This window comes from Rhinopithecus bieti, unplaced genomic scaffold, assembly GCF_001698545.2.
Source record: "Rhinopithecus bieti isolate Rb0 unplaced genomic scaffold, ASM169854v2 scaffold_2435, whole genome shotgun sequence".
NCBI classification, from domain to species: domain Eukaryota; kingdom Metazoa; phylum Chordata; class Mammalia; order Primates; family Cercopithecidae; genus Rhinopithecus; species Rhinopithecus bieti.
The window spans coordinates 2419407-2442700 of NW_016803909.1; the positions used below are offsets into that span (position 1 = coordinate 2419407).

At 34.5% G+C, this 23294-nt stretch overlaps 1 protein-coding gene across 5 annotated transcripts in view; it reads left to right on the top strand.

Moving 5' to 3' along the window:
* The window catches only part of MIPOL1 (mirror-image polydactyly 1), a 311836-nt gene that overhangs the window by 229163 nt on the left and 59379 nt on the right, over positions 1-23294 (top strand). For all 5 annotated transcript variants that reach the window (XM_017859009.1, XM_017858994.1, XM_017858980.1 and 2 more), the window contains one exon: positions 17579-17673. In XM_017859009.1, coding sequence (XP_017714498.1) covers positions 17579-17673 — 95 coding nt within the window. The remainder of the gene's footprint in view (positions 1-17578; positions 17674-23294) is intronic.

Genomic DNA, 23294 nt, shown 5'->3' on the forward strand with positions numbered 1-23294 from the left:
TCTGAAACCAGTTTCTCTTTTTTCTCTCTCCTCACTTTTTTTTTTCTTACTTTGAACACCACTGCCTTTGTATGAAGCATTGAATGGCAGGAGAACACAATATGGTAATCCAGAGCTTAACTTTTCAGATCTTTGTTGGTGTTTCTTATTGCAACATTTCTTTGCTAACTTGCAAGATAAAATGGATCAAAAGCATTTTGAGTAGTTCCATACAACAGTTAAAATCCGCAGCAGTGTGCCCTAGGCTGTGTTGCTGTTGTCTGAAGCATCCAAAAGGAAACAGGGGATTCTTTTTTCTTACGCTTTTCACATGCTTAGATACTACTCCCAAATAATTTCCACATTCATATACAGAATTTTGTTTAAATTACTGCATATGTGATTAACGTAAATGAAGTCAGGTTTAGCAAGGCCTCTTCCTGTGGTTAAAACTATTTTAATTGTCATCTCTTAAAACTTAAGTTTACTCATTTTAATGTCTATATGTCAACTTAAAGTATTTAAGAAAACTTTTAGCGTATTTGCGAAATCTTGCTTGGTTTATTTTACATTAAAGTGTGATTTGGTCTTTTAAAAGTTTCTTTTAAATTAGATAACTTTGATAATTTCTTGTTTTATTTTAATAAATGAATAAGATATTTGCCGGCTTGGACAGCACACGTCTGAATAAAAAACCGTTTCAAAATGAGGAGATTTATAACAGGTTACGTATTTCTTTGGTATATAGTACTTCTTAGTACTTCATTTAATCGTGAACTGTTTCAGTAAAAAAAAAAATCTATTCATATAGCCTTGATTATAAATCTTTATGTGTTTCTGCGAGTTATTCATGTTTCGCTAGATATGAATTAATGTGTACATGCAAAAAAAATTTGCTACTTTTTCTCCAATTAAAAAGTTTGCTTGTAAAACAAAATTGATGAAAATGTTTCTTTAAAAGTGTTTTTTTTTTTCAGTTTCGTGGCTGTTTTTTCAATAGTCATTTTATATTATTTTTCACTTTTGTTTATATCTATGCACTTAAAACCTTTTTTGATGAATGAAAAATGTGTATTAATTAAAGATAACATAATCATACTGATTTTCCTTTTAATACTTTCATAAAATTTTAGAATAATCTTATGGTTAATTTGATAGGCAATTATTCTGGTGCTTATTTGACTATCCAACAAGTCCTTAGCTAAAATAATAGACAAGTTCACTTGATTAAACCTGCTTCACTAACTTTTCATTTGGCAATATTTCTATGCAGGCATTTCTTTAATTGATGTTGAAATGGTATAGAAGAAATTCTACCCAAGTGCTTGTCGTGGACTGAATTGCAGATTGCATAATTTCAAAATTTTTTGCTGGCAAGACAAGTTTGGTTCAGCATGTGTTCAGGTGATGAAGTGTACTATAGATGTAGTGAAAAAACATACACGATCCTGAACAAATAAACAAAATACTGCTTGCTAAAATTCTAACTAAATAAAAGGGCACTGGCATGTAGAGAAATGTTTACGACTCAAGTGTAAAGGCGTGAAATATTGTCATTTTAAGAAATGTTTGCTTCTTGAGTTTAAATAAGAATTTAATTTTCTCTGTGTGCTCATGTTCTTAGGTAGTACCAGAGAGCTTAGTGAAAGGAGTGTATCATGCCATGAAAAACGAGAGTGAACTTTTTTGAGGAACCCACATTCCATCTGATGTTTTCAGTGTTTTCTTGTGCATAATTTGTTTTTATTTCCTGAGAAAATGACCTCAAGAACAGTTGGTTTGGTAGATGAAAATTCAGTAATTTAATAGATATTTTCTGAAGACCATTAAATGCTATGTGATTAGTCTCTGTTCTAGACATTAAAAGTGGTAAATCTCATTAAAGGATGAATAGACTACTAGTGAAACCAGTGAAATAGCCAGTGGTTTTTACATCTCAGTAAGAGTGGCTTTCAGAGGTGGAGTCAAGAAGTCTCAGTATTTAAGTATATAAGTAAAGTAATGGGCATCTAACTAGCAACAGATTTAAGATTTTAGTATCTTTTGAGCTAGGGTTCATTCAACTTAAAAGTTACAAAGAAAAGATAAAGTCTCCACAGTCTAAATTAATGAACTAAGAAATCGTTCAAGACAAATATTTTAAATTGTAAAAGGCTTAAGTAAATTATAACAGACACTAAAAATAAAAATACAGAATTGTAAAATAAATGACAGGAAATGGACAAGAGCTAAAAATTGGAGTAAACAGTGTCACCTCTGGAGTTAATCACAGTAGTATATAGTAGCACATTTGAGATTGGAGAAGTTGGGAGAGTAGTTAATGCATAGGTAGACTGACTAGTAATCCAAAGTCTAATTCTGGTTCTGCCACTAATCTTTCTATATAACCTTAAACACTGAGTGTTTAAATAGATCATTTCCTAGTGAATGGTTTTCCTACACCACGGATTTGTTTCCCTAAAGGATTCACATTGTTAAAGGCAGTTGGGAGAAATATTTCAATTTCTATTTTTGAACATTTTATCAGTTATATAATTAGTTATATATATCTTTTAAAGAGTGACACTATGATAACCTATAACTATATATATGTAAGTTAGAATATGTGGCAGTTATTGGATATCAGAGACTTATAACACACACCACTCAACTGAACCACACCAGCTGCTTTAGTGATTAAACTGCTTTAAATAGTTCTTATTTAAATAATTCTTACATAGTGTTTAATGTAGTGAGAGACCAGTGAGAGAACAGTGAGAGACCACTGTTTAGACAGGAAGGATATTGTCACACAAGTAATACCGAGCTTAAAAATGATAATATTGGAAATTTACCTTGTACTATTCTTAATCATTTAATCAAAATTCTTATCTAACCAATCTTTATATCTCCCAGTACACTTTATTTTTTCTTTTCTTTCTTCTTCTTTTTTTTGGAGACAAGGTGTCACTCTGTCACTCAGGCTGTGTGTAATCATGGCTCACTGCAACCTGGAACTCCTGGACTCAGGCAGTCCTCCTGCCTCAGGCTCCCGTGGAACTGAAACTACACGTGTGCACCACCACGCCTGGCTAATTTTTTATTTTTTTTATTATTATTTTTTTATTTTTTTTATTTTTTTGTGGAGACAGGCCCTCACTGTGTTGCCCAGTCTGGTCTAAAACTCCTGGCCTCAAATGGTCCTCCTGCCTTGACCTCCCAAAGTGTTGGGAATACTGGCGTGAGCCACCACACTCGACTCTCCCAGTATTTCTAAAAAACAATGTTAAGAGAAAACATTATTATTAGAGTGATTATATCCAAAATTTTATTTTACTTTTCATATATTGTGATTTTAGACTAGAAAACACCACATTAAATACTTGAAAATGTCAATCTGAAACTTTTTTTGTTGTGTGCTTTTTTAAAAAAAAAACAAGGTTAGGTGCAGTGACTCACACCTGTAGTCTCAGTACTTTGGGAGGTCAAGGCAGGCAGATCACTTGAGCCCAGTAGTTCGAGACCAGCCTGGCCAACACGGTGAAACCCCATCTCAACAAAAATTACAAAAATTAGTTGGGTGTGGTGGCATGCACCTATAGTCCCGGCTACCCAGGAGGCTGAGGTTGCAGGATCCTTGAGCCCCAGTGGTCGAGGCTGCAGTGAGTTGAGATCGCACCACTACACTGCAGCCTGGGTGACAGAGGGAGACCCTGTCTCAAAAGAAAAGAAAAAACAAGTCAGGAAAATTATTTAAATAAATAAATAAACCAAGCTAATCTACCAAATGTGAGACTTACAAACAGTGTCATCTATTTTTGATGGTTGTGATATGTGTTAACTTTCAACATAGACTTCTGCTTCCTGCAGTGTGGCAGGCAGATACTGCAGCGACCGTCTTGCTGCTAAACTGCTAGGTCCTAGATGAAACAGTTTCATCCATGCCAGCATTGCTGGTTTCACAAAAAGCGTATGAAATGTCTAAAGATTTTACTTCACCGAAAAATGAGAGTTGAACCAGAGGCAACCCCCTTCCCCATGATAAGCACACAGAAGGGCCACAGCAGCCCTAAGAAAACACATCTAGAGGAATAGTTTGTATCATCGTTTTGGTCCCAAGCCTTGGTCCGCAGCAAAGCTAGGGATCTGAAACAGAAACTTCTGCATTAATTCAGGCCTCTTGAACTTTAGGAATTGTCTCCTTTGGCTCCCTCATGAAACAGACGCCAAGTACTCCTTGGAAGAAGGCATCCCCAATTTAGTCCAGCAGTATTCCCAAGATTATTATCAGGAAAATTTGATTTCAAAATTAAAGATCAATCAAGCACATCAGGAAGGAAACCATCATGAATGACAGCAGACACAACACAACAAAAACAAACAAATAATAAAGTCATCTAAGTCTCTACTAAAAAAAAAAAAATACAAAAAAAGAAAACTAGCCGGGCAAGGTGGCGGGCACCTGTAGTCCCAGTTACTCAGGAGGCTGAGGCAGGAGAATGGCGTAAACCCGGGAGGCGGAGCTTGCAGTGAGCCGAGATCCGGCCACTGCACTCCAGCCTGGGCGACAGAGCGAGACTCCATCTCAAAAAAAATAAAAAGAATATAAGTAGCTATGTATGAAATGTTTAAATGATATGTAAATAAATACAGTATGAACCACAACCCAGAGTAATCCACAGGTGCTTTCTAGGAAACACTAGGCAAATCTGGAGAAAAAAAGTTGCAAGTTCTTACAAAAAAAAGACAAAAAAATTATTTAGAAATAAAACACTCTGCAAGACAGTGACCATCAGGTTACACACAGCCAAAAAAATAATTCGTGGCTGGGCACAGTGGCTCACACCTGTAATCCCAGCACTTTGGGAGGCTGAGGCTGGTGAATCACAAGCTCAAGAGATCAAGACCATCCTGGCCAACATGGTGAAACCCCGTCTCTACTAAAAATACGAAAGTTAGCTGGGTGTGGTGGCACACACCTATAGTCCCAGCTACTTTGGAGGCTGATGCAGGAGAATGTTTGGACCCAGGAGTCAGAGGTTGCAGTGAGCCGAGATCGCGTTACTGCACTCCAGCCTGGTGACAGAGTGAGATTCTGTCTCAAAATAATAATAATAATAATAATAATAATAATAATAATAATAATACATGCATTAGAAGACATATAAGTTGGAATATATCTAAAAAATTACCTATAATTCAACACAGATGGATGAACCAAATATTAGGAGATTTACAGTAAGATGATTCAACAAGCATTTAATTGGACTCCGAAAAGGGAGAGAATACAGGCCATCCAGGAAAAGCATCATTAGAACTGAAAATGACTGAGATTTTTCTAAAACTGATGGAAGATACCTATCCACAGCAAGATAAGAAATCTAAACCCAATCATACCATAATCAAATTGAGGAATTCTAACATGAAATAATTCTAAACATTTAGCATTCTAACATAAAATTATAAAAGTAGCCAGCCAAAGGAAAAATACAGATTCCTTTCAAATGAGCAACATTTAGACTTGAAGATGACCTCTCCACAGAACAGTGGAAGTCAGGAGACATTAGAATAATGCTTTAAATGTACTAAAAGAAAATAACTACCTGTTTAAAATTATACACCCAACATGAATATCCCTCAAGAATGAATATGAAATAAAGACATTTTCAGACAACTAAAACTGAATTTTACAATTTCAGAATTGTAGTAAATAAACTTTCAGGAACTGTTGTTTAGACACAGGTACATGGTTCTATAAGGAACCTCCCAACCAGGAAGGAATCGGAACACAGAAGAAAAGTGACTAATATAAATGAATATTAGTTCAACAAAATAATAACATTTTGGGGGGTTTAAAACTATGTAAAATGAATTAAAATACATTTTTAAAATAGCAAATAAATTAGGAGGCAAGTAAATAGAGTTAAAGGATTTTAAGTTCCTCTTATTGTCCAAGAGTATTAATATTAAATTTTCTATGAGCCAAGCTACATCTTGTAATTTCTGAGACAACCATTAAAATAATAGAAAATGAAAGTATGGCATTCAGAATTAAATAAGGAGAAATGGGATGATAATAAATGAATCACTTCAAAAGTTAGCATAAAGAGGTTTTATTTTAAAAATATAACATAGAACTAGTGAGGAAAGTAGAAAGCATACAACAAGATGATAGATTTAAAGCCAAATTTATTGGAAATTTCTTTAAATGTCAAAGCACCAAATGTTCCACTTAAAAACAAAGATTGTTTAACTGGAGAAAATATGCTGTTTACAGGAGTCACATCTAAACCTAGGCATATAATATAGATTGAAATTTAAAAAATATAAAAACATATCAGACAAACAGTGTTCAAAAGAATGCTGTTATAGCTATATTAACATCAAATGCAATTTGAAGCTATGAGGTCTTAACATTTTGTTTATTTTGCATTATATTTAATAGCTGAAGTCGTGTCTCCCTGATCCTGTTGCAATGCAGTGATACTACACAACACATGATTTCTTTCATACAACCACTATGAATTTCTTTTTTCCTCGTTCTATCATTATTTACTCTAAAGAACCTGTTCTAGAACAGCATGTATTTTAGATATTTTCTTTCATTGTCCCTAGAAACATGTTCATTCTAGACAGGCCAAGCATATTGAAAATGTGCTCAGTTTTTCCATTCCTCATGTTTTCAGGTATCTGACAACTAACCAAAAGCTTGTAAAGATCATCAGAGATTCTGGGCTCTATGTAAACCTGTGGCCACGCTATTTTTCTGTGGTTGGTGAACTATGGCCTCTGGACCAGCTGCCTGTTTTTGTAAATAAAATTTTATTGGAACACAGCCATATCTGTTCATTTACATATTGTCTATGGCTACTTTCTTGTTACAATAGCAGTTGGTTCCTTGTCCCAGAGACTGTGGCCCACAAGCCTAACATATTTATTTTATCATCCTTAATAACTCCTAGTCTAGACTACCACATGGCTTGAACTTATAGTTTAAGCTAAGTCCTTTCTCACCTTATTCGCCGGTCACTTAGTACAGTGCTGTTCCTTACAGACATCAGTTACTTCATAATAATATCACATCAAAGGTTCAGTTGTGCTTCTTATATAGCTTACATATTCACTTTGATATGGCTATATGAGATAGTAAGTTACCTCTTTATCATTGCATAATAATCCTGTGAGATGGATATTATCACTTTCATGCTACCAATGAGAAAATTTAGGTTCAGAAGCCTTAACTTGTTCAGTCCTCAAGCTGATTGCTGGTAGCCTAACCCAAGCTTGCTTAACTCCAAAGACCTTGCTCTTAACCACCTCATGGTATTACCTACTTTTATCTCAAATGAATGTGGAAGCTCTTTGGAAATGTGAAATACTAATCTGTTTTAATTGTGGCATCATAGTATGTAATACTACAACAATATCTACCAAGTATCTGGTATGTGCTGAGCATGGCATTCATGTTTTGGGACTACTATATAGTCCCTACCTTGACATGTATGTATGTAAATAACTGTGATGTAAGATAGGTTTGCTGTCATAAAAAAAAAAAAAAAGGCTTTAAAAATCACTAAGGCAAAAACAACCCAAAGGTTTATCACTGGAATGGAATAGATAAATAAATAGTGGTATATTTATGCTCATTATATACTGTACAGCAGTTATAATTGTATATAATAAGGAACAAGAAACAAAGTGGATGAATCTCACAAGATTAATGTTGAGCAGAAAAAAAACAGAAAAGAATATATATTATATTATTCTATTGATATAAAGTTCAATAACAGGCACTACTGATCTATGATAGTAGAAGTTAAGATGATGGTTACCTTTAGGGAAGGTGAAGATTAGGTAGAGCCATGAGGATGTTTTAGGGTGATGGAAATAATTATATTTGTTTGTCTAGTTTCTTGTTAAACAGCTGTGTTCACTTCATGAAAATTCATTGAGCCCTGAACTTTTCTTTTTGTATATTATACTTCAATAAAACATTCATGTAAAACAAAATAAAATTTTAAAAATATTACTAAGGATTTTGCAGGTGAAAAAGTTTCTGGAGTGGGGAAGATAATCAAGAAAGGACTTTATGTAAGAAGTAATAATTAAAATGGGCCTTGAAGGATTGATGTAGATTTGATAGCATGGCATAGATTTGGTGTTCTAGATGGAGGGAATATTACAATTAGGCAGAATTTACGGCAGATCCTTGGCTAAAGTGAATGTGAAGGAATAAAAGAGAGTTCAATGCCACATTGTGGAAGGCCTTAAATGCGAGCATGAATGGTTTATGCTAATTTAAATATTATCAAATATTTAATACACATTTTTATTTCCAACTCTCAAGGAGCTCATAGTTTAAAAAGGAATATAAGTATTAATGTATTTTAATAGTATTAGTCATTTAAATATAAATGTTAATATAAATATTGAAACAAATAGCAATAGCAAAAAAAGAACTCCATAAAGAAAATGAGAAGATATGCCTAAAGTTGTCTCAAGTTTTCCAGCTTCTAAAAGCTATCCATGTTCCTTGGCTTGTGGCCCCCTTTCATCTTTAAGGTCAGCAATGGCCAGTTTAAGCTTTCCTACACTGCTATCTCTCTGGTTCTTATTCTTTGCCTCCCTCTTCCACTTAAAAGGATACTTGTGACTACGTTGGGCTTACCCAGATAATCCAGGATAATCTTCATCTCAAGGTCACCTGATTAGCAACTTTAATTCCACCTGCAACCTTAATTCTCCTCTTTTCATATAACCTAACGTATTCACAGGTTCTGGGGAATAGGATGTGGCCTCTTTGGGAGACATTATTCTGCCTATTATGCCCAAAATAAGAACTCCTCCCAGCTTACATGTGGGTATGAGACCACAGGTAGGATCAAGTAACAACATCTGGTTGGAGTGAGGGATTGGGAAACAAGGCAGTTCCTAAAACACCTTAGTTTAAAAGGCTTTTTTACTAGGTTGTTTTATCCCATAAACATAGTGCCTCAAGGCTACAGGCTTTTCAAAGGCCTGCAACAATGCGGGGGAGTCAAATATAAGTTAAAAACTAACCAAACCCAGTATTTCTGCAACAAAATGTAAATATTTACAATTAGTGAGATAAAGGAAGACCATAAATAGCTTTACATCAGTTTACCTAGGTTTAACATGAATTGGTTTCAGTATGAAAAATTTTTTTAAAGTTCTTTTTTGTTTTCAGAAATGTTGGGGTTTTCGTATTGTGAATAAAGGATTATTAATCTATAATTTTAATGACTTTATTAAGAATCAAATCTGACATAATCTTTAATAATACCCGTAATACACGTGAAAAGACAAGTTGACTTCTCCCAATTTAGTGAATGACATATTTTCATAATAGGCCATCCATGATCAGTAGTTCAAACGTTTCCTAAAAGCATGAAACTAATTTATACACCCACCTGAAATGTGAGAGATTTCTAGTAATTTCACATCGTAGCCAGTATATCCTACTATTGTTAGTCATTGTAATTTTACCTCTTCGATTGTGGATGAAGTGACAGCATATTGGGATTTAAATCTTATGTCCCGGAAAACTAGTGATGTTGAGCATGTGTATCATGTTTGTCAGCCATGTGGATATCTTCCCTTGTGAAATATCTCTTCATGTCTTTTCTCTCATTACTTTGAATATTCTATCTTACTGCCCCTGGCCTCCATGGTTTCTTATAAGAAATTCACTGTTAATCTTATGGAGAATCCCTTTTAAATAATGAATCATCTATCTTTTACTGCTTCAAGCCTGCTTCTTTGTTTTTGCTGATATAGAAGCACAATTACATGTTTATGCCTCTGTATCTTAGTATTTAGTGTTTTGAAAAAGCCAAAGTGATACAATACTTTGGAGGGTATAAATTTAGGCAGAAACGAAATCCAAGTAAACAGGCACAGGTCTGGATTCAAGATTAAGCCAAGTACTAGGAAACAAGCACAGAATGGAACTCAGGCCAGTTGACTAAGAATAGTGTCTTAAAAGCACACTTGCAAAACAGGCAGAACACTTGCTGAATCATTTTTTTTCCTCTACCTTACCTGCATGTGTGTAAATGGATAAATGCTTGGAAACTTGTGCCACCCCTGCCCCCAAAACAGAATAGGCTTCTTTGGGAGTTAGTTATTGCAATAGAGAGAAATCCTCATCATCATTATTCCTTAAAAATAGATTATATACTATTACTAATATTTCCAAGAATGGTAATACTACTTTTTTGCCAGGTGTCTGTAAAGTCGAGGGAAACACCACAGATGACCTTTTGTCATTAAATGGACTAACATCCAAAAACTATATATGTGCCTCCAAGAAAGGCTTGGATGGCATCTTAAACTGTATGAGTTATGTTTAAAAAAGTAATTCTTATACCAATTTATTTAAATCAAATTAGGTAATATAATTCATTGATAAAAATTAGCACAGATTTTTTTAAAGCACCAAATTTTGCCTAGTATTTATAACATAGCAGTTAAAAGGAGAAACTTGGGCCATAATTCCTGAGTTCAAACCCTTGCTCCACCATTCATTAACTGACTGACAAGTAAGTGATGTAACATTTTCCTCATCTTTATAATAGAATAGTAATAGTAGCTACTATACAACATCTTGTGAGAAATGATATATGAATATAGAATGCACTTAGAATAGTGTCTGGCATGTCTTCCTATTTTGCTGTGTCTATGTTTAACTGTAGTACCATATTGTTAGAACTTGAAAGAAGACCAGAATTTGCCCCCTCATTAACAGACAATCTGCATAGTTAATAATCTCTCTCTTATTTTCCTCCCTTCCGAAATGGTACAAATAGCATTTATTCATTCAATGAAAGTATTCAAGCTCCTACTATCTCAAATTAGATAATATAGTACGAGTCTTATACATCACACATCACTATACATATTTAAAGTATTATAAATTCTGCTATTGGTGTTCATGATAAAGATAATCCAACTTAAACTATATTTAATAAAAAATATCCATTAAAATCAAGTCTTTAAAATGTATTCTCTTTTCACAGGTGATCACTGAAATCCTATGACACATAGTAAAAGGAGATTCTTGAGGAATACATTTTGTATACAGTCATGCGTCACTTACAGTGGGGATCCACTGTATGTATCCTTCGGTGACTTCATCGTTGTATGGGCATAATAAAGTGTATTTACACAAACCTAGGTAGTATAGCCTACTACACACCTAGGTTATGTGGTGTAACCTGTTGCTCCTAGGCTACAAACCTGTACAACATGTTCAGCTATGACACAACAGCAAGTATTTATATATCTAAACATATCTATACATAGAAAAGTACAGTAAAAATATGGTGTTATATTTTTATGGAACTATAGTCATATATGTGGTCCGTTGTTGACCAAAGCGTTATTATTCTATGCGTGACTGTACTAATTTTGTTGGGAAGGAAAATTACATGATCTATGACAAAGAACAAGAAAACTCTCCTCCTTACCTTAGTCAACAAAGACTTTCTGGTGAAGATAGAATCATGAGGAAGACCGTAAACAGCAAGACCTCTCAGGGACTCGGACATCTTTCATTATGTGGAAAGGTTTTCATGGTACCAGCCAGATCTACACTAGATTTTATTTTCTTTACTTGTTTTGCAGCACATCTCCTGCTTCTTCATCTGCTGAGTGATCCAGCTAGTTCACTTATTAAAGCATTTACTATGTCCCAGGCACTGTTGTGTTTTACAGATTTTAACTTAGTTCTTCCTAACATCAGCCCTCTAAGATATAAAGTACAGTTACTCCACTTTGTAGGTGAGGAAATTGAGGCACATAAAGATTTGCTAACTTGCCAAGATAGGACAGTTTGTAAGTGGTGAAGCCAGGATGTGACCCCAGCCTTTCTGGTTCCATAGACTACGCTTTTAATCACCATGGCTGCACTGTCTTTCTGGCATATGTCTCTCTCCCCTGCCTTTCTCTCCTCCATGGCTTCTGCTTACTGCCCATGAATCAGTTTCTGCCTGTGAATGTTCTGAGTTATACTTCCACCACAAACTCTTTTCTTCTCTCTCTCATCATGTCAGACTATCTCATATATCACTCGACAGTGTATATATGACTACTTTTGACTGAGGAACCTCATTATCTCTGGTCTGATAAACAGAGAGACATGACATCAGGACAAAATAGAACAACCTCTAAGGAATCAGCTGTAGGGAACAATACACTATGGTAATACACAATGGTAAGCAATCCAAGCCTTCCTGTGAAGCGGAGGTTTAATTGAAACCTGGTCATTTTTATCCTTGTGAAAACAGCTTTTAACTTTTTGGGTATCCTTATACAAATTATTTAGTTATGTTTCTTTTCTACTAGGTTCTTAACCTTCTTCTGAGGTTAAAAATTAAAATCCTGGTAGGTCTATGGTCATGTTCTTTGAACAATTGTCTAACTTGATGTATTGTTTGAAGATACACCGTTATATATTTTATGGATGTGTTTAATAGTGCTAGCTCAATCATATATATTTATGTTTACTCTGGAAATAACTCTATTAAAATAACTAACACACATATTAAATTATACCATATTGAAATGTGGTCTTGTATGGTAAAATAAGCAATGTTTTCTGGATACTTGTTAGTTCCAACTTCCTTTCTAACCAGCTATGAAACCTTGCACAATTTCCAAATGTTTCCCTGAACATGTTGTATTAGCAACAATTTCTTCCTCTATAAAACTAAGGTTCCGTATTACCTCTGAGATCCTTTCCAAGTCTAAAATTATTTGCTTCTGTGATTTAATATGTACTGTATGCTTCTTTATTTAGCAGATATCACACATAACATCAAATGTCTCTGTTCTAAGATAAAAACCAATAACTATTCATGGTCTTGGAGTTACCAAAATAAGACTTAACTGTGCCAGACTATAACTATTAAAAACACATTTAAACCAAACATAACAGGATCTCAAGGAGAGATAAAAGTGGTTTATCCACAATAGTGGTTAAGAATAGTGCTTAGCGATGTGAACAGTGGAGTCTTTTCTTTGTCATTCTGAGTTACTAAATTAAACTCTAATGAAACAGTGTAGTTCATTTCTGATACAGTGCCAGTACAAATGGCTGTCCTATTTAGATGGCATTGGTCAAGACTGATATCAAGATAGGTAACTATAAGACTAGCTTAACATTAGTTAACCAACCCATTTTTCAGTCACGGAAGGTATAATAAAATACACTCTGATTATTCTGTGAACTTTCATTATTGTCATTAACTCTGTTATCAGATCATCATTTGATTCCATTGTGACACCTGGAATTAAGTAATTTATATATAATGTGTACAGTGGTGTAAAAAGAAAATATGTATTTTGGAACAAACAGGTCTGAATTTCTATTTGAGTTCACTAGCTCTGTTAATAATTAGAAATTACTTAAGCTTTATAAACCTATGTTTTATATCTTGCAAAATAGGGATAATAGGAACTACATCATAGGTTGGTTATGAGAATAGACTATAGTAATGTATTTTAAACACTTGAAAGAATGCCTAACTCATAGTAGGTGGTCAAAAAGTGGCATTGATTTGTAGTTAAGCATGGATGCTTTAAAGTGATATCATTATAGGCAGAAAGTTTGGGAGTTTTTTAAATAAAGTATATGTTTATTATCTGTATATAACTTTATATATCTGTATAGATATTTATATATCTATACAGATATATAAAGTGTAAATACACACTTACCACAGGACTCAGCAATTTCACTCTTAGGTATTTACCCAAGAGAAACAAAGTTATATTTCCACGGAAATGACCTATATGTAGATATTTATAGCAGCTTTATTAGTAATTGCCAAAGAACTAGAAATCAGCCAAATGTCTAACAGGTAAGTGGATATACAGATTGTGAGACATTCATACAATTGAATACTACTCAGTGATATAAAAGAATAAACTACCAATACATGGAATAATGTGGATGAATCTCAAAAAATTATGTTTAGGTAAAAGAAGCTAGACTCAAAAGACTGCATACTGTATGATTCCATTTATATGACTTTCCTAAAAGGAAAACTATAGGGACAAAAATCACATCACTGATTGCCAGAGGCTGGGTGTGAAAAGAAGACATTGACTCCAATGTTGCACAAGGACCATTTGGGGGTAACAAGAATATTCTGTGTCAAGCCTGGATAACTTTGTCAAAATTTACAGAACTATGTAGTGAAAATGGGTAAATCTTTACCTTGTATAAATTATGACTCAATAAGTCTGATATTGAAAAGTCCACGTGTGTACTTACTTGCATACATGTTTACTTTGATAAAATTTTACCTAAAATATGACTATAAGAAGAAAAAGTGTTATACTTGTGTAAAATGTTTATACTATAGTAAAAGTATAAAATATTCTTATAAATAATGAACCCAAATTCATAAAAGTGTTTTTCTTTGGGGCTGGGAAGGAAGAAAGGGATGTGACTGATGAGTGTGATACGTGGAATGGGGTAGGGATTTTTTTTTCTTTTTTAGAAACAGGGTCTCACTTTGTTGACCAGGCTGGAGTGCAGTGGTGTGATCCTAGCTCACTGAAGCCTTGAATTCCTGGGCTCAAGCAATCCTCTTGCCTCAGCCTTCTGAGTAGCTGGGACTATAGGTGCATGCCACCACACCCAACTAATTTTTAAAATTTTTATAGAGATGATGTCTTGCTATGTTGCCCAGGCTGGTCTCAACCTCCTGGGCAGAAGTAATCCTCCCATCTTAGCTTCCCAAAGCCCTGGGAAATGAGGCATGAGCTACCATATAGGCATAAGCCACTGTACCCAGCTGAATTTTTTTTGTGTGTGTGTGAAGCAAAATAGCAATTTTTGAAAAAAAAAAATTAAAGCAAGGTGTGTATAACAGTGTGTATAAAGCGCTATCAATTTTGTAAATAGGGATAATTTATTTGCAAGTATCTATCTATGGTTATATATGTACGAACTATCTCTGAAGGAAGGTACAACAGACAGATAACTAGTAATCTCAGGAGAAGGGATTTGTAGTACTGAGGATAGGCGGTGGGAGATTTACTTTATATTGTATATTCTCTTACACTGAGTTTTGTTAGTTTTTGTTTAATGCATGCATTTAATTTTGCAAGTATACACATAAATGAATGCATGCAGTTTTTATAAAAGTAATTGTCAGAAATATGGGAATAGGATGCCAGAAAGAAAGACAGGAAAATACCTTGTTTGTTATTTCCTTGATATTTTGATGTGACATTTATTTTGACCTATAGTATGATAGGATTATATGATATAAATATCAATCTAGGAAATACTATAGAAGTAAATAGCACATTTAAATTGGTTGAGTGTTTCAACAATGCATGCAACAGATACCCAACTCAAACTGGCCTAAGTCACCCTCCAACTTATCCCCCAACAAAGGATTTTATCTATCCTGGAAGTCTAGGAAGCAGATCTGGATCTGTTTTCTGGCATATGTGAATCCAAGAGTAGAAAGGATGTCATCAGGACTCGATTTTCTTCAGGGGCTAGTGGGATGCAGTACTTCAATTAGTCAACCTGGATCTTATACCTGAGGTGATGGGGGATGAAATTCACTCTAGCCACAGAGACTGAACAAGATCACTGTAGCACAGGGTAAGGTATTTCCCAAAAAAGAAATGCTGCCAGATGAGCATATATCTGATAAAGTAAGGATATTGTAAAGCCAGAAAGTTTATAGTAGCTTTGAACATAATCACTAGGGCCTAGGAAGAAAATTAGATACTGGGAATTAAGAAATTGAGTGAACTGTTATAAAACAACACCAAGTCTTCATAGTCAACTAAATGTGGGAGGAGAAAGTGAAATTTTCAATAATGCCTTAAGCATGGGAATTTAAACTTATCACAGTCCCATTTTCATTATGAAAAATTCTAGGCAAAAACTACATTTTAGTGTTTTCCTACAAGAATTTTGTTTTGTTGGTTGGTTTTGGTTTTGGTTTCTGTGCACAGGTACCAAGTAAAAGACTTCAAAACAATCATTTTATTTCAGCATTTGTACATATGTAGTACTGGCACATATTTATTTAGTAAAATCTCTATTACCTGTTCAGTATTTGATATTCCTTAAATGCACGTCTGAAGTCTGAAGTTTTTAAAGTTGAATGTGATATGTGTGATTCTTTTTGACCTGCCATTAGTCACAGTGGGTATCTGTGTCTTCCAAGTTACCATTTTAATCACATTTTATGGTATACTGAAAATTGGAAAAGCTTTCATTCTTTGACATTAAGAATCAGTCATCTATTTTTACTTTAGGTGCTTTTCCCTAATTTTTTAGAATGTTTTATCTCTAATTATGGACTATGGCATGTTAAAGCAAGCTTTCAAACATCTTAAATTTAGCTATAAGGTAACACTTGGATAGAATTTACCATTTCAGAGAACAAATTAATCTTAATGCTAAAACTTATATGCAAAGGTCTGAACTGCTGCATGTTTTTAAAATTATCTATTATTAAAATAGAAAAGTGGCATTCTGTAAAGTTCACTTTTATTACGTTGATTAATTTTCCTATAATCAGGATTTTACAATTTTTCTATGACTTCTTACACAATAAAACAATTCCAGTGAAATTATGTGAATTCAGCAAAATTCTGAACCTGTGGCTCAAAACTTCTATTACTTTTTAATTGTTGGTGGTTTTCCTACTTTGTGAGGTTTGTGACAATTTGCTCTGTGTTACCTTTCAAACACCACTTAAAGCAAAGTGAAAGATAACCATTTTATGAAAATTTAACTTTGAATAAGCAATACTAAAATCTGACTTACCAGTGCCAGATTTTCAGTTATGTTGAAAACTGTTTTTGGTGTTGTTTGAAATCCAATGGGAATGATGGTGGGAGGGTGGCAAATTCTTTTTAAATTACTATGTTGAACCTCATTGAAAAAAGCTGATTACCTGTTCTTTAAAACTGAAATATTATAGCAGGATGGAACAATAATGCCCGTTTAATAAAGTATCACTGGCATTTAGGGTTGCTGCCATTCTCCCCTTTCAGAATTTGTTTTTCTCCCACAGAGAAGGAATTGAAAAGGTTAAGTCATAACTGTAAGAATCAGTTCGTAGCCTGCTGTATTTTTTTCACATTCAGTATCAAAGATAGCTTGACAACATATTTAGAATTTTCTGAGTTTTACTGTTAATAAAGTTAAAAGAAAATCTAGTATGATCAGGCAGTGGAGCCACATTAAATTTGTATGTGAAACACACATTGTACTTATCTCTACTCTAGATATTGCTCTGAAACCCATGTTCCACTTTCTGAATTCTCTGTATAAAGTTAAACATTGCAGAAGGGCATATATCTGATGATACAGATAAATAAGGTTGAAGTTTAGTAATGAGCAAGGTTGCTAAATTTAATATGTTCAAGTTTTTAGTATTTGTATTATTAATGCCTTTAGACTATTTTCTGGTAACTTATGAGACTCTACTGAAAACATTCATAGGTTTTTTTTTTTTTAACTGTCAGTAATTTAAGACTACTGTTCTTACTGTAGTACTCTATTTTATCACACCAAAATGAATACTGAATTTCTTAAAATATTAATTGTTTGCAGGCAAAGTTGTTATCTATGCAACAAGCCAGAGAAACTGCAGTTCAACAGTACAAAAAACTGGAAGAGGAAATCCAGACCCTTCGAGTTTACTACAGGTAAAATTCTTTTCAGCCTGGGGTTAAGTAAATATTGTTAATTTGGGAAATGTTTCTACCTGATTTTACAATAGTGAATAAGGAAATACCTCAATGAAATTAAATATTATGCACTTAAAGCATTTTTATAACTAAAAAAAGATTCAGGCTTATAATATTTATTATTCTACCTCTTCTCTTTCCTATATTTGGTCAAGTTTAAATTTCTACTCTCATCATAACTATGAAATTTATGTAATCCATTGCCAGTTGTCTAAATGAAGCCTGGATAGCTATTGAGCTATTTGTCCATCTAAATACCACCTCTAAAACAATTGTAAATGTAAAATATACATATATTTATATTTATACATATAAATGTAATATATATTTAAATATATATTTTTAAAACAGCACATGCATAGCAATAATAATACTCTTTCATGTATTTTAATATGACAGACTTATTAATTTATGTTACAGGAGTATTCACAACTACTCCTGTAACATTAATAAGGTAGGTATTTTTTAATGAAAATGAATAGAAATATCAGAATGCATCTCTTATAGTAATGGTAAACTTTTGTTTCAGGTTTGTATGTGAGAAACAGAGAAAAGATCGTGTATTGGGTTACGTGTAAAACATATATTCTTATAAGTACCGCGCGCTAACTGATTGCGCCACTGGAGCCACAAAACATATATTCTTACAGTGGATCATGGTAGAAAACATTGAAAAAACACACCGATGTACAATGCTATGTATATTCTTTCATTACTAAGTTTAAAAAAATCCTCAAGTCTGAAATGTAGAAACTCACTAAGGGGCTGTTAACTTTTGAAAGATTTTGTTTTAATTTGGACCTTTTCTGAGAATAAAGTTAAAATGCATAAAATGCAATTAAATCAAAATGTTTAATTGAAATACAGTTAAGAAAATATTGTGTCATGATATATCATGATATACATGCATCATTATTAATGGATAAAATAACTAGATCTAGCAGTAAGTCCATTAACAACTTTAATTTCAAGCCAGTGATGACCGTAAGTGGTATTTTTGGATAACTGCAAATGCTGAAATGTGACATGAAAATACCAGTGATTTCTATGGGTGCAAACTCTCAAGAACCACTGATAGTACTACTGCAATTTCTTGCTCATGTTCGTAATTGTAGGAAATACTGTAGTTCCATGAGAGTTGGTGAAAATAAAGGTGTAATTCTTTCCCATCCCCAGGTTAAGCCCTCCTGCTTTGGAGCAATGTTAGTAACATCTGCAGTAGTTGGCTATTGTTATGGGTTGAATTATGCCCCCCAAAAGGGTTATAATGATGTCCTAACCCCTGCTATCTCAGAATGTGATTTTATTTTGAAATAGGGTTTGTACAGAGGTAATCAAGTTAAAATAAAATCAGTAGGGTGGGCTCTAATCCACTACAACTGGTGTCCCTATAAAAAGGGGGAAATTTTGGACACAGAGACAGACATGCACAGAGGGAAGACAATCTGAAGACACATGGGGAGAAGACTGCCATGTATCTACAAGCCAGACAATTGCTGGCAAACACCAAACACTAGAAGAGGCAAGGAAGGACTCTCCTTTACAGTTATCAGAAAGAACATAGCCCAGCTGACACCTGATTCCAGACTTCTGTAGTTTCCAGAACTATGTGACATTAAATATCTGTTGTTTTAACAGTACCACCCAGTTTGTGGTACTTTGTTATGGCTGTCCTTGGAAACGAATGCAATTATCAAACATCAAGTATGTTTGGTTGGTCACTGACTGTTGGGAATCATTTGCTTTTGCAATTAGAATTAGTATCTATAAGTGGGCATACAGGTAAGCAAAACCCTGATGATGAATGAATACGTCCTACCAACCTACTTTATTTTGGACTATAAAATGAATATTATACTCTTTCCCCTGTCTTTTACACCAATGACTCTCAACTGTAGCTGCTAATTAGAATAATCTGATGGTCTCTAAAAATTCTGACGCTTAGCCCACTGCATGCTGATTACATCAGTGTGTTTTTAAAGCTCTCTAGAAAATTCCCGTGTGCAGCCAAGTTTGAGAGCTGATGTTCTACATGCATATTTCAGTTAGCTCCATTAAATTAGGGTCTCTTATTGGTAAAGTAATAAAGAGGCAGATATTAAACCAGTTATTAACACATGAATATCATATGATTTGTGCCCTGACCATGGACATTGCAATGTGGTAAGTAGTAGATTCACCCTATTGATGGAGAGGGTTTTTGTGGAACATTCTCCAGTAGCATTTATGGGACAGGACAGTGGGTGCTTTGTTGATGAAGTGACAGTGTCAGAGAATTCCGAGAGGTATATGATAATGTTGCATGAACTGACATTACTTCCTAACAAGCAAACCTTGATGCCAGTTCCTGAAGCTCCTTCTCTGCCAAATTGTGGAAGATGATTGAATCATTTTTGAAAATCATAAGGCTAAAATTCTTGTTTTCAAATACTCTTTAAAATCTACATGAGTCTAATAGGATTATATGATCTCTTCTAAATAGAGGTTGGTAATTATTGGTTCAAAGATATGCTTCACAACTACTTTTCTCACTGCTACTTAAAAAATATTTCTGGTGATGTAATAAAGCCACTGGGATTTGCAATTAGACAGCCATGCCATGTATGGTCATGTATAAATGAACCTCACCAAACTCCTTTCCTTTCTTTAAAATGAGAGTAATAGTACCTACTTATAGGGTTGTTTTAAGTATGTTCAGCTCTTAGCACAGTGTTTGGTTTATTGTTATTGATCAACCAGTGTTAAGATATATTTCTTTTTAAAACAAAAGATCAGTGAGGTGGGAGTAGAACCAAAAAATATATCACTGGAACCAAAGAAGATTTCCCAAAGGAAAAAAGAGTCAAATGTTACTAAGTGGTTAACTCTGATAAGGACCAAAGGTATCCTTTACATTGGAAATTCAGTGGCCATTAGTGACTTCCACAGAGTAGTTTAGTCAATAGAGTATTAGATATAGACATCAGTTTTCTGTGAATTGAAGAGTAATTAGGAGGTAAAGAAGCATAGCAATTTGGACAATAGAGCAGTCCTTGAAGAAACTTGAGTAAGAAAGGTAGTTGTGATAATTGAGAAGAGAGGAAACGTAGGTTAAGGATTTTGTTTTGAAAATAGCAAATACTTGAGTATATTTATGGCTAATTTGAAGAAGCCAAAAGAAAGAATTCTTATAGAGCAGGATTCCAGAGGAGGTAGGAAGAGATGGAATTTAGAGTATCTGCAGAAAAGTTCACCTTGAAAAAGAAGCTGGCCAAGTTGTGATCAGAGACAGGAGTAAAGGAGTTAAGAATAGCTGTATTAGTAAATTTGAGGCCACAGTTAGTATTAGCCATGCCCCCCACCCCCTGCATAAAGTAGGGGTCAGTGTTGGCTTCTGAACATGAGAGGTTGGGCAGATCACCTGAGGTCAGGAATTCGAGACCACCCTGGCCAACATGGCGAAACCCTGTCTCTACTAAAGTACAAAAAATTATCCAGACGTAGGGGCGGATGCCTGTAATCCCAGCTACTCAGGAGGCTGAGGTAGGAGAATCGCTTGAACCTGGGAGGTGGAGGTTGCAGTGAGTCAAGTCAGATTTGCCCATTGCACCCAGCCTGGGGGCAACAAGAGTGTAGGCTCTGTCCTCAAAAAAAACAAAACAAAAAAAAAAAAAAAAACCTACCAATGCTCCTGACACACACACACATATGCACAAATATATATATAATTCAAGAGCTGAAGAGACAGGAGATTGAAATCAGGAAGCGGAATGTTACTATTTAAGTGAAATGCTTAAATGAAGTGAAGCACTCAGTTCTGAGCATGACGCAAAAACAGATAAATCCTACGTATTGAATGAAGAGTGGCATATCACTAGATATATCATAAGAAGAGACCTGCACAATGTGTGATGCATGGAAGAATGTTTGGTATCCACTCAAAAATTTAAGGGAAGTTGCATCTTCCAGGGAGATTCCATGTTTCCCCTAAAACAAAAAGATACAGAGAACTTTCCTGCTTCGCTGATGGGAATGTAAATTGATGCAGTCACTGTAGCAGACAATTTGGTGGTTCCTCAAAGGTCAAACATAGAATTACCATATGATCTAGCAAACCCACTCCTAGATATATACCCAAAAGAACTGAAAATAAGGACAAGCAGTTACTGTACACCAGTGTTTATGAAAGCATTGTTCATATTAACCAAAAGGTGGAAACCACCCAAGTGTCCCTCAGCAGATGAATAAACAAAATGTGGTATATACAGAGAATGGAATATTATCCAACTATTCATTATTCAAAAACAAATGAAATTCTGATACATGCTGCAACATGGACAAGCCTAAAGACATTATGCTAAGTGAAATAAATCAGATAAGAAAGACAAAGATTGTATGATTCCTCTTATATGAGGTACTTAAAAATAGGCAAATTCACAGAGACAGAAAATAAAATAGAGGTTACCCGGAGTTGAAGAAAGGGAATAGGGAGTTATAAGAGTGGGGAATTATATGATATACACAGAGTGGGATGATGAAAAGTTGTGGAAATGAATAATGGTGATAATTGTACAATATTGTCAGTGTACTTACTGCCAGTAAGTTGAACAGATAAAATGGTTAAAATAGTAAATTTTATGTTGTCATTTTACTACACATTTTTTAAAGGTATAGAGCACACTCTGTGAGGATATACAGAAATTTATTTTAAATGGGATCAGTAAAAGATTCCTGAGATGTACAACTCTAGGAAGGGGGAAGAAATTACCAAAAAACCAAGCTTAAGTTTCCTGCGAGCTGAAAGTCTATTTTAATTTGATTTAAATTAAAGTAAACAGTATTTCTTCCACACCTAGTAAATGATGCTTACTTATCTGTATGTCAAACACAACTAATTCATAGAGATATTAGGTTTCTCTACTAATTTTCCTATGTTATAGAGGAAATGAAAAGGTTCCATTTTATGTGAAGGAACCTAAAACTAACTCCGTAATTTTCAGATAGATTAAATAGATAGATAGAACTCATAGATAACGGATTATGTTTGGCAAGCAATACTTTCAACTATCCAAATCAGTTTACGTTTACATATACATTTATACACGTATACTGTCAGAGAAAGTTATTTACCAATATTTAAGAAAAAATAAGGGTAGGAAAATACAGGATTAGAACAGGTAGCTAGAGCCAGGAGTGAGTCAGAATACAGCCGGCATGTATACTGTGAAGCAGCAAAGGAGAAAGCTTCAACTCTGACTCTCAACTCTCCAACAGCCAAAACAATGGAGGATGTATGATCAGCTCTTCGTTTTAGGGGCAGATTAAAATATGATGATGGCTTTCATTCTACCTTTCCTTTGATTTTACTAATTAGTGGCTGCACATGGTGGCTCACGCCTGTAATCCCAGCACTTTGGGAGGATGGCGGATCGCTTGAGTCCAGGAGTTCAAGACCAGCCTGGGCAACATGACCAAACCCCGTCTCTACAAAAATTACAAAAATTAGCAAGGCATGGCATGTGCCTGTAATCCCAGCTACTCGGGAAGCTGAGGTGGGAGGATCACTTGATCTCAAGAGGCAGAGGTTGCTGTGGGTGGAG